The 12,314-nt window shown below is 49.4% G+C and overlaps 1 protein-coding gene across 5 annotated transcripts in view; it reads right to left on the bottom strand.

The window, feature by feature from the left end:
* The window catches only part of jub (LIM domain-containing protein jub), a 119,095-nt gene that overhangs the window by 46,209 nt on the left and 60,572 nt on the right, over nucleotides 1–12,314 (bottom strand). For all 5 annotated transcript variants that reach the window (XM_071684337.1, XM_071684335.1, XM_071684334.1 and 2 more), the window contains exon 2: nucleotides 6,330–6,420. In XM_071684337.1, coding sequence (XP_071540438.1) covers nucleotides 6,330–6,420 — 91 coding nt within the window. The remainder of the gene's footprint in view (nucleotides 1–6,329; nucleotides 6,421–12,314) is intronic.

Genomic DNA, 12,314 nt, shown 5'->3' with positions numbered 1-12,314 from the left:
ACCCAATACCTGGATGTGACTCTTCATCGTCTGTTCCTGGGGCTACCTCGATAACGTGGAACACGTTGATTAGTATGAATAATAATACTAATACTACTACTACTAATAATAATAATGATAATAATAATAATAATAATAATAACAATAATAATAATAATAATAATAATAATAATAATAATGATAATACCAGTATCATAATTCCGTTTAAAACACCATACGCACCATGATAAAAGAAGTTTTACTATTCTTTCAATCTAACGAAAAATGTCTTCCTTCCGAACTGCTCCTTCATTGGATAAAGCCAGTGTGAGGGCCAGCAGGGGAGTGTCAGAAAAGGTCTGGCTGGTGGCAACACGCACACCTTGCCAGGACTTGACGAGCCTAACCTTCACGGCCGCTTAACTCCTTATGACGTGACGTTACCCAAGTTGCTACCACTGTATCACTACAGCGGTCCAGCGGCTGGCAAGTGTCCTGGGCAAGGACACAACACGGCAGGAAGGCCTTAATGTTGACCTGCGGGATCCCATCCTGAGGGTCTGGGTCCAGGGGAATGACCTCCTTCCTGAGAGCTGACTTACCGGGGAAATACAACACGACACCCACAAGGTAAGGTACGCCATGCTCTGGTAACACCCACACCCACATACAACAAAACCACCACAAACCTCACGTGGGAACACCCCAGGAATATCCAACATCTCAGCCTGGTATGTCCTCACAATGACCCGTTATTCCCAAGACTGTGTACTGGCAACACTACGGGTGAGCACATGAGTGCACCCTGCGTAACACAACAGCCAACTGGAGCAGTAGGGACCAGTCCCGTAACAGTAATGAGGGACGCCCTACCCTGCTACACCTACCTACAGTAACACAACACTGGGGGAAGCTGATGTCTCTTCCGTAAGACTTACGTGAAGCCCCCCCCCCCCCCTTTACTGGTGTGTGTCCGTCATGCCAGTTCAATGTACGTTTGTTACATGCTGCAACACCATGTCCCAGTTTAGTGCTGTTTCGGCAACCATATATATATATATGTGTGTGTGTGTGTGTGTGTGTGTGTGTGTGTGTGTGTTACCGGACAACTGCATGAAGTTGCACCAAGATTAAAAAGCCACCTTTTAGGAGGTAGTATCTTATGAAGTACAGTTTCGTCGAAGGTCTTTACTACAAAGGAGTCCATTACTACTACTGGAGGTGGCGCAGCCTTGGAGCTGCATGAGCCTCTGTTAGTAACGTCCAGAAAAAATTAAATAAATGAGAGCTAGACGCTGTCTATCCTACCGGGCGACACTCTCACCACCATGCTGGGTGTAAAAATACCCTTCAACAACACCCCATCAACCCGAGCTAACACCCCTCCCCCCTTACCATCTCAAGCCTTACTACTCTTAACAATAAATTAAAATACATCTAAATATATCCCTGTTTTGACCTATCTACTCCGCAGGGATGAAAATATACAGCTATACAATGTGATGATGTTCGCTGATGATTCTCTTCTTGTGACGAATATGATCCTGTGGGTGATCGATACTTTCTCCTGGAGTGATACTGTCTTGGGAAGCCAGGAAGCCAGGCGCCGCGGTGATGGTTCATGACCTGGTGATATTGTAGAAGAGGCCGTAACCCTAGCGTGGGCTACATGGCCACCAGATGGACCAGGTCTGTAACTGGACTATACCTTCAATTACCACTACCTCAATACATTATATAAGAGAAATATGCTAGACAATGCTGGTGGTGGGGAGGCCGCAGTAATGTTACATTATTGTTGTTACCCATGGAGGAGCCGCCTCACCCAGCTACAGTAGGAACAGAGTTGGACACTTGTCTGCCCCTGATACTCCCAGCTTCCTCCTGAGTGTCCAAGCAGCAATGACCCCGTGTCCGAGCAACAATGACCCCGTGTCCGAGCGAACACACACTGCCTGGACCAGCGGTACTTGGCAACTAAATTATGACCTCCATGACTTAGAATTGGCTGTGAAAAGCAAGTTATGTGCTACAGTTGTTGGTGTGTGCGTCAGTCATGTAGCTGCCTGTCAAGGTTGTAGCTGTGCGTTAGAGCTGTAGCAGTGTGTAAAGCTTGTAGCTGAGTGAATGGGCTGTAGTGTGTATGAGGGTTGTAGATGGGTGTTGTGTGAGGGAGGGTTTCCTAACGTGGTGGTGAGGGCTAGGAGTGAGCAGCACACGGAGCCACAAGGCAGGAGCGGCATGACATATTTTGGTGCCACGAGTGAGGCCCCCCGGGCCAGGCTGGGCCACCACGTGGACCTACTACCCCGTGCCACGCTGGGAGGGCCCCGGGCTGGGCCACCACGTGGACCTACTACCCCGTGCCACGCTGGGCCACCACGCGGACCTACTGCCATGCGGCAGGCTAAGCAGGTCCCCGTGGCCGCGTCACCACATGGATCTACTGCCCCGTACCAGGAGGGTCCTTGGGCCGTCTCTAAGTACCATGAGGGTAATGGCAAGTGTACCACCAGGCGCATTACTGTGAGAGGAAGGGTAACATCATGATGGAAGGGGAGCTGTGTGGTGCAGGGGAGGTGTGAGGTATGGTTGGTAGAGTGGTTGCCAGGGACAGGGTCACTCCCGCCGGTAAATGACCCACACAACACACCCCGGCCTGGCCGATCACAAGACCATCACCTTGACTCAAACCTTCCTACTCAGGTATGCAAAGGCTGTCTACGTGACTTTCCTGAGAACTTATGATTGGTTCTCATGTTACTCACAACATCCTCTAAAAATAAATAAATAAATAAATAATCCTTAACCCAGAGAGTATCCCGCCACTGCACCTGAACTGATCATTTATGATTTCTCAACCTCAAGAGGAGTTTAGGATAATCTACGTTATTAAGGGAAATTCTTTGCTGTAACTCTCGGTATTTATAAAATGCTCATGAGAGCCCACTCTTACGTCTCCCTACACACTGGTGAGTGTCCTCTGTACTATCGTGAGGAGCGGCACCGTCTGCAGTGCCTGGCAGGTGGAGAGGCCTCAAGAGCCACACCAGTGACCACAGCAGGTGCCACTAACAGTAACTGGACACACACGATCAGCAACAAACATAACACTTACGGGCAATCACCAGGGGACACTGGGTAGGGGTAGGTAGCGGTGTGAGGTGACTGGCCATCACTCCCGACCACTGGGGTTACATCACCTCACGATTATAACATTACTCTCACTCATGGGCACCTACGACAAATATCTTCAGTTCCCTTGTTTAAGTGGGGTTCCATACCACAAAAGGAGCCTCGCCTGACGCCAGCTAGGAAATCCATTTATGAATTTCTTGTTCAACGTCTTTGCTCTGGTGAAAAGGTGTCGCATGTTCTCCAACACTCCTAAAATACACAGCCTACCCACCCAACTGTCTATGTCTAAGCTTGTGCTCACTCTATCCAACAAGTGCAGAAGATTCATCATTCCTGACCTCGTACGTGGAACCCACACCGACTCCCACATGGCAAGTAGCTTCTACCTTTCTTGTACTTATGTTTGTTTGTTAATGACATTTTCCATAACGTAACAGTCCGTACTTGTGTGTGACACTATCTTATGTCTCAGCCCACTTCCCAAATATATGTCACATATGCTGACCACTAGTTCTGTACACATCTGCACAATGGGCAAGACGAGGTCAGGTCCGTCATGAGCCCACACATATCTTTTCTTAAAATCTCAAAGCTTTCCCTGGTCGCTTCCTCATGCCACCTTTGCAATGATGGTGGTCATGTGTCCTTCACTATGATGGCACTTCACATCTAGGAAATAAGTTCCTCAGTTACTTTTGTTTCTACAATCTATTTTCTGTAAGTTTTTCAACATGCACGTGACACGTAATAAATATGCAGAACTGGTTAGAATTTCCATATGTCTCGGCCATATCTTCCATTTCTCTTCTAGTGCTTTATTCTAGTGGTCAATATGTACACTATACCTTTTAAATACAACATGACGGTTGTGCCCTGTATATCTTCTGAGTTCGTCTTTGTGTGTCCTGGCCCTCTGACATTTGACTCCATATTTACTGGCCCAGTCCCTCCACACCCCATGGCTGACACCCACCCACTGACCACATCATCCTTCACTTCACAGAACCTCTTACAACAGTGTCCCACACTCTGACTGTGGAATTCCATTTCTCAATTTATGTTCATAAAGACGTTTTCCAGCTCAGTCAAGTTTCTTCACTTATATTTCCTCTTAGTACATAGTCTCGTCTACGATTCTTTCAGCATTTCCTGGCTAGCTATATTCAATTACAACCACTGCAGAACCAAGATTCTCATGTTTTCTACTTCCCAGCTGTTTACGTTCAAATGAGATCCAGTCATGATTAGGTACCAGTCCCTGCCGTCGGCCTTGTTTCTTTGTCCTATAAACTGTCTTCATTATTATATATATATATATATATATATATATATATATATATATATATATATATATATATATATATATATATATAAGTGGCGTGCCGCGGAATGAGTCTTGGGTTCTCTATCTATCTCCTGCACTACATTACTGACAATGATAACACGCTGTAAGATGGCTAAATTCGTAGACGATATCAAGCAGGGAAACACAGCACAACAGGAAATGAATGTCTGTCTACAACTGGAAGATATAAAAGACAAATTGACTAGCTGGGCTCAAAGGTGGCAATTCAAATTTGATATTGGTAACTACGTTTTAAACGTCCGCAGAAAAACCGAGAAGGCAAGCTGCAGTATGAATTCTGGTCAGCAAAAAAAGTAAATTTGGAAAATGACTGAGATGTGAATGTCTTCGATGACCTGAGGCCACGAAGGCGATGTGTAGAAGCAGTTTACATAAAGGCGAGTAAAATTCTAGGTTTCATAAGGAAGGTATTTGAATTCAAGTCTAGGAAACTAATGATCACTCTACCTTGAACACAGTGTTCCGTTCTGGTGATCCTGGATGAAAACAAAGGCTGACAGAAGAAAGAGCACAGCGGCGAGCAAGCAAGATGATTCCCGGAGTGAGAAACACGTTCTATGACAGCCGTCTTGACGACTTAAACTTAACTTAGAAAAGAGAAGGTTAAGAGGTGATCAGAGAAATGTATACTGTGGTGGTGGATATGGGGGTCGTAAGGCTAGTGATGTCCAATGTGTTGTGGTGGTCTAATGTATGGTGCTGTGGCGGCGGCGGTGGTGATGGTGTGGGCGTCCTACAGGTTTGACTCACGTGGCCGCAGCAGCACACAGGCAGGAAACATCTACGCGAGGCATGGTACCCAGGCCCCCCCACGAGCAGCTGTAGGGCATGACGTCAGCAGGACCCCAGGCCAGTCACGTCACCAGCCAAGTCACCCTTCCCTTCCCCACCACCCTCAACAACAATAACTATACACTACACCATCACCACAACAAACACCAACTTTTTCTCTGCTTGTCTTGTCCAGCATTAGCGTGGTAACGACAGGTACACTTGAGTGAACCTTACGGGAAAAATGATCACTCTTTTCTTCCGGATTCTCTAGATCCATTACCACAGTGATAATACAGAGGAGGAGGATCTTCAGCCTCAACCTCCTTCCCCACTCAGTCAGGTGGTACGTCATGAGCCTGGCTCTCCTCTCCCACATAAACCATGCTGGTCAGCGCCCCACTGGACTCGGCGTAAGAAACCATACGTTTCCATCATCCCAGCAGCCTTGCTGCGATGGAGACCTTCTTACTACAGTATCCCCCCAACAGCCTAATGACCAGTAAAGATGTACAGATCGGGCCGAGGATGGCCATCACACCTGCTGGATCCACTACCCTCAGTCTCCCTCACCCGGCTCTCTCTTCTTTCCTTAACCCACACATCCCTGGTTCCTGGTGCCACGTGTTAGGGGCATTTCCCAACGCTTTTGCCTTCGGCCATGAAGCGTGACAACTCTCACCACACTACTACCTCACCACCACGGGGTCATCACTCCCAGCAGCCTGGCCCACATCCACACCCCTCAGGCCGGTAATCATAATCACAAACAATAAACGCATCAAAAGAACAATTTCGAAGCTGGTGTGAAAGGCAGGCCCGAGGAACTCTGGCTGCTGCTGGTGCAAGTAGCATGACAGCCACCACAGGAGAGGCAAGGTGAGTGTAACATGACAGCCACCACAGGAGGGGCAGGGTGAGTGTAGCATGACAGCCACCACAGGAGAGGCAGGGTGAGTGTAGCATGACAGCCACCACAGGAGAGGCAGGGTGAGTGTAGCATGACAGCCACCACAGGAGAGGCAGGGTGAGTGTAGTGTGAGGGAGATGAGAGTAAGTATGAGAGGTCACTCACCGTAGTACTCGCCCTCCTGCTCCTTCTTCTCCATCTCCTCCTCGATCTGCTGCGTCAGGGCTTCCAACTTCCTCTCCGCCTCGCTCATTCCCTGCAATACCATACACAACCGTTACCAACACTCTACAGTACCGTACACAACCGTTACCAACACTCTACAGTACCGTACACAACCGTTACCAACACTCTACAGTACCGTACACGACCGTTACCAACACTCTACAGTACCGTACACGACCGTTATCAACACTCTACAATACCATACACAACCGTTACCAACGCTACAGTACCATATACAACCGTTACCAACACTCTACAATATCATAAACAACGGTTACCAACACTCTCCTGTGTATGTGTGTCACTGCAACACCATCAACACAGTTAAGTCGAACAAAATATCTTCTGAAGAAAAAATAAATGTAATCAGTATGAACATAAGAAGTAAATATTCAAAGGAAACACTTACTGTGGGTGGTAGTGGTGAATGACGCACCTAATCTTACTGTAGGTGGTAGTGGGTTCCAACCCTAGACTTACTATGGGTGGTGGTGGGTTCCGCCTCTAGACTTACTATGGGTGGTGGTGGGTTCCGCCCCTAGACTTACTATGGGTGGTGGTGGGTTCCGCCTCTAAACTTACTGTGGGTTGTGGTGCGGGTGGGTTACGCCCCTCGACTTACTGTGGGTGGTGATGGGTTCCGTCCCTAGACTTACTGTTGATGATTTGTGCCTAGAGGTGCCCATGTGGGAGGCTGTGCCCGAAGGTGCCCACCTGAGCTGCTGATGGGGGAGGATGTGCCTGGAGGTGCCCACCTGAGCTGCTGATGGGGGAGGATGTGCCTGGAGGTGCCCACCTGAGCTGCTGATGGGGGAGGATGTGCCTGGAGGTGCCCACCTGAGCTGCTGATGGGGGAGGATGTGCCTGGAGGTGCCCACCTGAGCTGCTGATGGGGGAGGATGTGCCTGGAGGTGCTTCCACGTGACGCACCTGGCCAACCCACCAGCCTAGCTGGCCCGCCTGCCCAAGGTCAACACAAGTACTGCACCAACATTATACATTCCACATTGTAACACTAGCAAAGAAAAACTTTTGAGGCTGTGTCATAACTTACTTATGACTTTACCTTGACTATTTCATTAAGGTTAAATAAAATATGCGAAAAACCCCTATTTTCTAACAAGATTTTCTTGAAACTGACTTTCTTTATCTATGGAAATAATCTACAAAGTGAGACATGTATATTTACAGTTTTGTCTTCACTCACACACACACAGACACACACACACAGACACACACACACACACACACACACACACACACACATATATATATATATATATATATATATATATATATATATATATATATATATATATATATATATATATACTAGACCCTACACATCTGGAGGCATTACCCAACACTTACCATTTCTCCATAAAGGATTACAGAAGCTGACGACTTAGAGCCTCGTCCACTTAAGTGTGGTCAGAATATGACTTTCCCAAAATGAGACACTCAAACTGCAAGAGGTAATGTTAGGGATGTTAGTGGTGGCATTACTGACCTGACTATAGTTATACCCGTACGCCATCTTGGGGGAGGAGTAACCCAGAGTGAAGGTATTTGTACTAAACCCAGCCGCTCGAGTGACACTGGGCAGTCCGGCAAGGCTAGAGGCGTGGCACTCCACTGGTCATGGCGCCATCACACGCTGTCACCTGCTGGCACCAGCTGGGAGGGACAAGCGGCACACATGAGTGTTGACTACCTCACACTCAGTTCCACTCACTCTGTCTCCAAATCTCACATTCACAGGTTATGAAGCCTGCCAGTTCACACATACTCCCAGGTGCGGGGTTACCGTCACACTTCCCTTCACAAGGGCATCTTTTACAACGAGCACACACACCACGAGCAGCGAAGAAGGACGTCCCTAAGAAAGTACAGCATGTCCCTAGGGCTTCCTTTAAGACCCACAAGTGGGTCCCAAGCGCCCCTAAGGATGTGGTGGGGCGTCCTTAACTGCACTAGATGTCTTGACCCTCGTGTTCCCAATGGTCCCTCATAATACTCAAGATTTCAAAACTTATCCACTACATATTATCTAAGTGAAACACGTAAACAACACATAACTTTCTACCCATGATCATCATCATCCCAGCCACCTAGCGACGTTTTTCATCCCAGCCTAAACTGTTCAACCTCCAAACACTCGGCTAGACCTGCCTAGAGCCAAGGTGTTTTATCACAAGGACCAGGACCCACACAATTAAGGTATCACAACACCAGGACCAGGACCCACACAACTCGGGTATCACAACGCCAGGACCAGGACCCACACAACTCAGGTATCACAACACCAGGACCAGGACCCACACAACTCGGGTATCACAACGCCAGGACCAGGACCCACACAACTCAGGTATCACAACACCAGGACCAGGACCCACACAACTCGGGTATCACAACGCCAGGACCAGGACCCACACAACTCAGGTATCACAACGCCAGGACCAGGACCCACACAACTCGGGTATCACAACGCCAGGACCAGGACCCACACAACTCAGGTATCACAACGCCAGGACCAGGACCCACACAACTCAGGTATCACAACGCCAGGACAAGAACCCACACAACACCAGGACCAGGTCCCACACAAACCAGGTATCACACACCAGGACCAGACCCCACACAGCCAGGTAGTACAAGACGGCTTATGAAAGTAAGGTTCGTCGTCGGGTCAACCATACCAACAAGATCCATCATCCTACGAGTCGTAAGCTAACCAATAACTGACGTGGACCTGTCTACCCCTCTGAACACTATGGTATGCTCCTTCAATGTGATGGCGTGAACTAAGGCCAGGTCCACCAGTTGCACAACCTAGTGGTCAAGGCGTCATGGTACGTTCCTCGACAGGTTATGATATCTACCACATACCATGAGTTTCAAGCTCCTTATGAATACCGAAAACGTGACAACAAAACCTTGCCAGACCCGCCATACACCCCAACACCATAAGCCCCTACGTAGGAGAACTTTAAAGGTACTCACTGTGCACACACACTTCACTACCCTAACTGAAGTGATAAGGAACGATGGTGGTGGAAGAGGAACCTGGCTCCAAACGTGGTGGTGGTAAGACTAACCTACAAGTGTGGTAGTGGTGGAGAAGCTTGGCTCCAAGAGTAGCTACAAGTGTGGTGTGGTGGAGGAGGAGTGTGGCTCTAAGTGCGGTGGTGCTGGTGGTGGTAGTGGTGTTGCCTGGCTCCTGGTGTAGCAGTAGTGTTGCCTGACTCCAGGTGTGGTGATGAAGGAGCCTGGCTCCAAGTGCGGTGGTGCCTGGCTCCAGAAGGAGGGTAGCGGCCAGGATGACGGCCACTGCCAGAGTAGCGTCACTCTGCATGCGTGTAGCGGCGTGCGGTGCGGTAATCGGGCAGGAGGGCGGGCGGGCCTGGGTCAGCGCTGCTGTTGCCGCCGCAGGCCGACCCTGTCATCTGGGAGGCAAGGCTGAGGCAAGGTCGTGCCTCCCGCCCTCCCTCCCTCCCTGGGCAGGCTCGCTCCACACCTCCATCCTCTCTCCCCTACACCAACACCACTCCGGCTAAGCATGTCCGCTCTTCCACACTCACCAATGTCCCTCCAACACCACCCATCATTGTCATCTCCCACACCATCCACACGCCACTCCTTCAGAGGTAGTGTGGCCAGCAGTAGGCCAGGTGAGGCATGGACATAGTAGAGTAGTTGGCCTAGCCCACCGGCTAGGCCAGCCTGCTCAGCAATCATCTAAATACCAGCGCCGGCCAGAGCGGGGCGGGGCTGGGGCCGGAGCGGGGACATCACGGGCATGCAGGCATTCCTGACACGCGCCAACAGCTCTGGTACCACAACCACGCCGCCCACCACCGCCCATCATAACCATGCCGCCCACGAGAATGACATGGGTCTATGCCACACACCACCCGGCGCCCCTTCACAAACACGTCCCGAGTCAGACCGCATTTACAATATGCTACTCAAGTTCTGGTCATCTTATCTGATCAAAGACGAATAAAAACTAGAACGAAATACAATGATGAGCAAACAAAACTAATGTCGTCGCTCTGGAAAGTTCAATATGAAGAAAACTAAAAATCTAAAATAATTTCCTCTAAAAAACGCACAATCCAAAGAGGTCTAGTTTTCATTGAAAGTAATAATACAGATGATAAACCTCAAGATAATTTCTTCAATACGAATACACTATGATGAGAAATAAAGGAATGAAATTAAAGGGAAGGAAATGTAATACAAACATAGCCAAAGTTTTATTCAGAAACAGTCATAAATCACTGGAATAAACTACCTCGAGGTATCGATGATAAAAAAACGATCACTATATATAAGTCATGGCGGAATAAATACTTTAACGACATGATTCATCAGTGAACTAGTACGCTGAAGAAAAGGCGGCCACGTGGGGAGGAGCCTTCTGCTCTACTATCTTGTCTCCACGTACACAACACAGCTCAGGAATGTACGATATTGTGACTGTCGCCAGCAGATAACCTCGTCACACGCCATTAGTCCCTCTGTTATCTGTGGCTTTCCCATGTATGTACACCCACCTATCTACCCGATACATCCCATCACACATCAACCCACTCCTTCACAAACACTACCCACTACACGTTAGCCCTACCCCCTCAAAAACACCACCTGGCACATACCACCACCCTTCCTCCCATCACAAACACACTCCACCAACACTTCCTCGCACCACAGCTGCCATACTGGGACGTCGTATCGTTGTACAAGGGTGGCCTGCACCCAGCCATTCAGTCAATGCCGCAGAACTCATAGCCAGTCACTGGTGCTGGCCCCAATTTACGTCACTTCTGCTGTCCCCGGTCCAATCACTAGTGCTGTCCCGATGTCAGTCACTGCTGCTGCCTCCGGCGCAAGTCACTGCTGCTGTCCCCGAATCTAATCGCCCCCAGTGCTAATCACTGATACTAACCGCTGCCACTCACTGTTGATGTCCCCAGTGCAGTCAATGGTGGTGCCCGCGCTCCCAGGTACTGGTGCTGCCCCTGGTGCCAGTCAGTGCTACTGCCCCCCGTGCTAGTTACTGACTCAACAGACGCTGCTGCTCAGGGCCAAGAGGCGGGGCTCCAGCTGCATGCTGCTTTTACAGCTGAATTGAAGGGCTGCCCCAGGACACAACACTATGGAATAACACGTAGACTGCTTCATGTCCCATCCCTCACGGTTGCCTCATGTTCTATCACTTAGGGCTGAGACAGGCAGGGCTGCTTTAGGGTCCATCACTCAGGACTGAGAGTTAAGGCTATCCCAGGAACTATCAGTAAGGGCTGTGACAGAAGACTGTCCCAAGGCCTAGGAGATCGGGCTAATGGCTGTAATGTCAGAGGTGCAACAGGTGAGCACTGTAGCGGCCAGGCTCTCCCCGAGTGTGTTACCATAACACCTGAGGACCCAACCAGCTCACACATATCGACTCCCCACAATACACACAGCCAAGTACTGCCAAGCGTGGAGAACAGCAACCGCAGACCCAGGCCCACACAAAGCCACTGGGGGTCCCGCCCTCAACAAGCCCCGTGCCGTTGGTAGCAGCACCTTCCCTGGTCCATAGCTCCGTGCACTGAATGTACCATCAGGATCGCCGAGGGCAGCACCAACGCCTTCCTTGGTCTGTGGCAGCTGGAGGTCAGACCTACAGCGGCCTCCGCGATCCATGGCGTCACTCAGGTCCCACGACGGCACCTGAAGACCTATAGCGGCACCCAGGGCCCTGGGCAGCACCCAGTAACCCGGGAATCATAAGCAATATCAACATCCACTGCCATCTTGACTTTACTCACTTCACTTACGCATCAAAGTAATATGACTTGACAAGGATTACCTGGTTATTGTGAATGCTCTAAGTTCTGTCTCCTTATACTGTCATCCTGGCTACACCCGGACCTC

This window comes from Panulirus ornatus, chromosome 38 (assembly GCF_036320965.1).
Source record: "Panulirus ornatus isolate Po-2019 chromosome 38, ASM3632096v1, whole genome shotgun sequence".
NCBI lineage: Eukaryota > Metazoa > Arthropoda > Malacostraca > Decapoda > Palinuridae > Panulirus > Panulirus ornatus.
The sequence above is the reverse complement of the archived record's forward strand: the minus strand, read 5'-3'. Positions and strand labels throughout refer to the sequence as shown.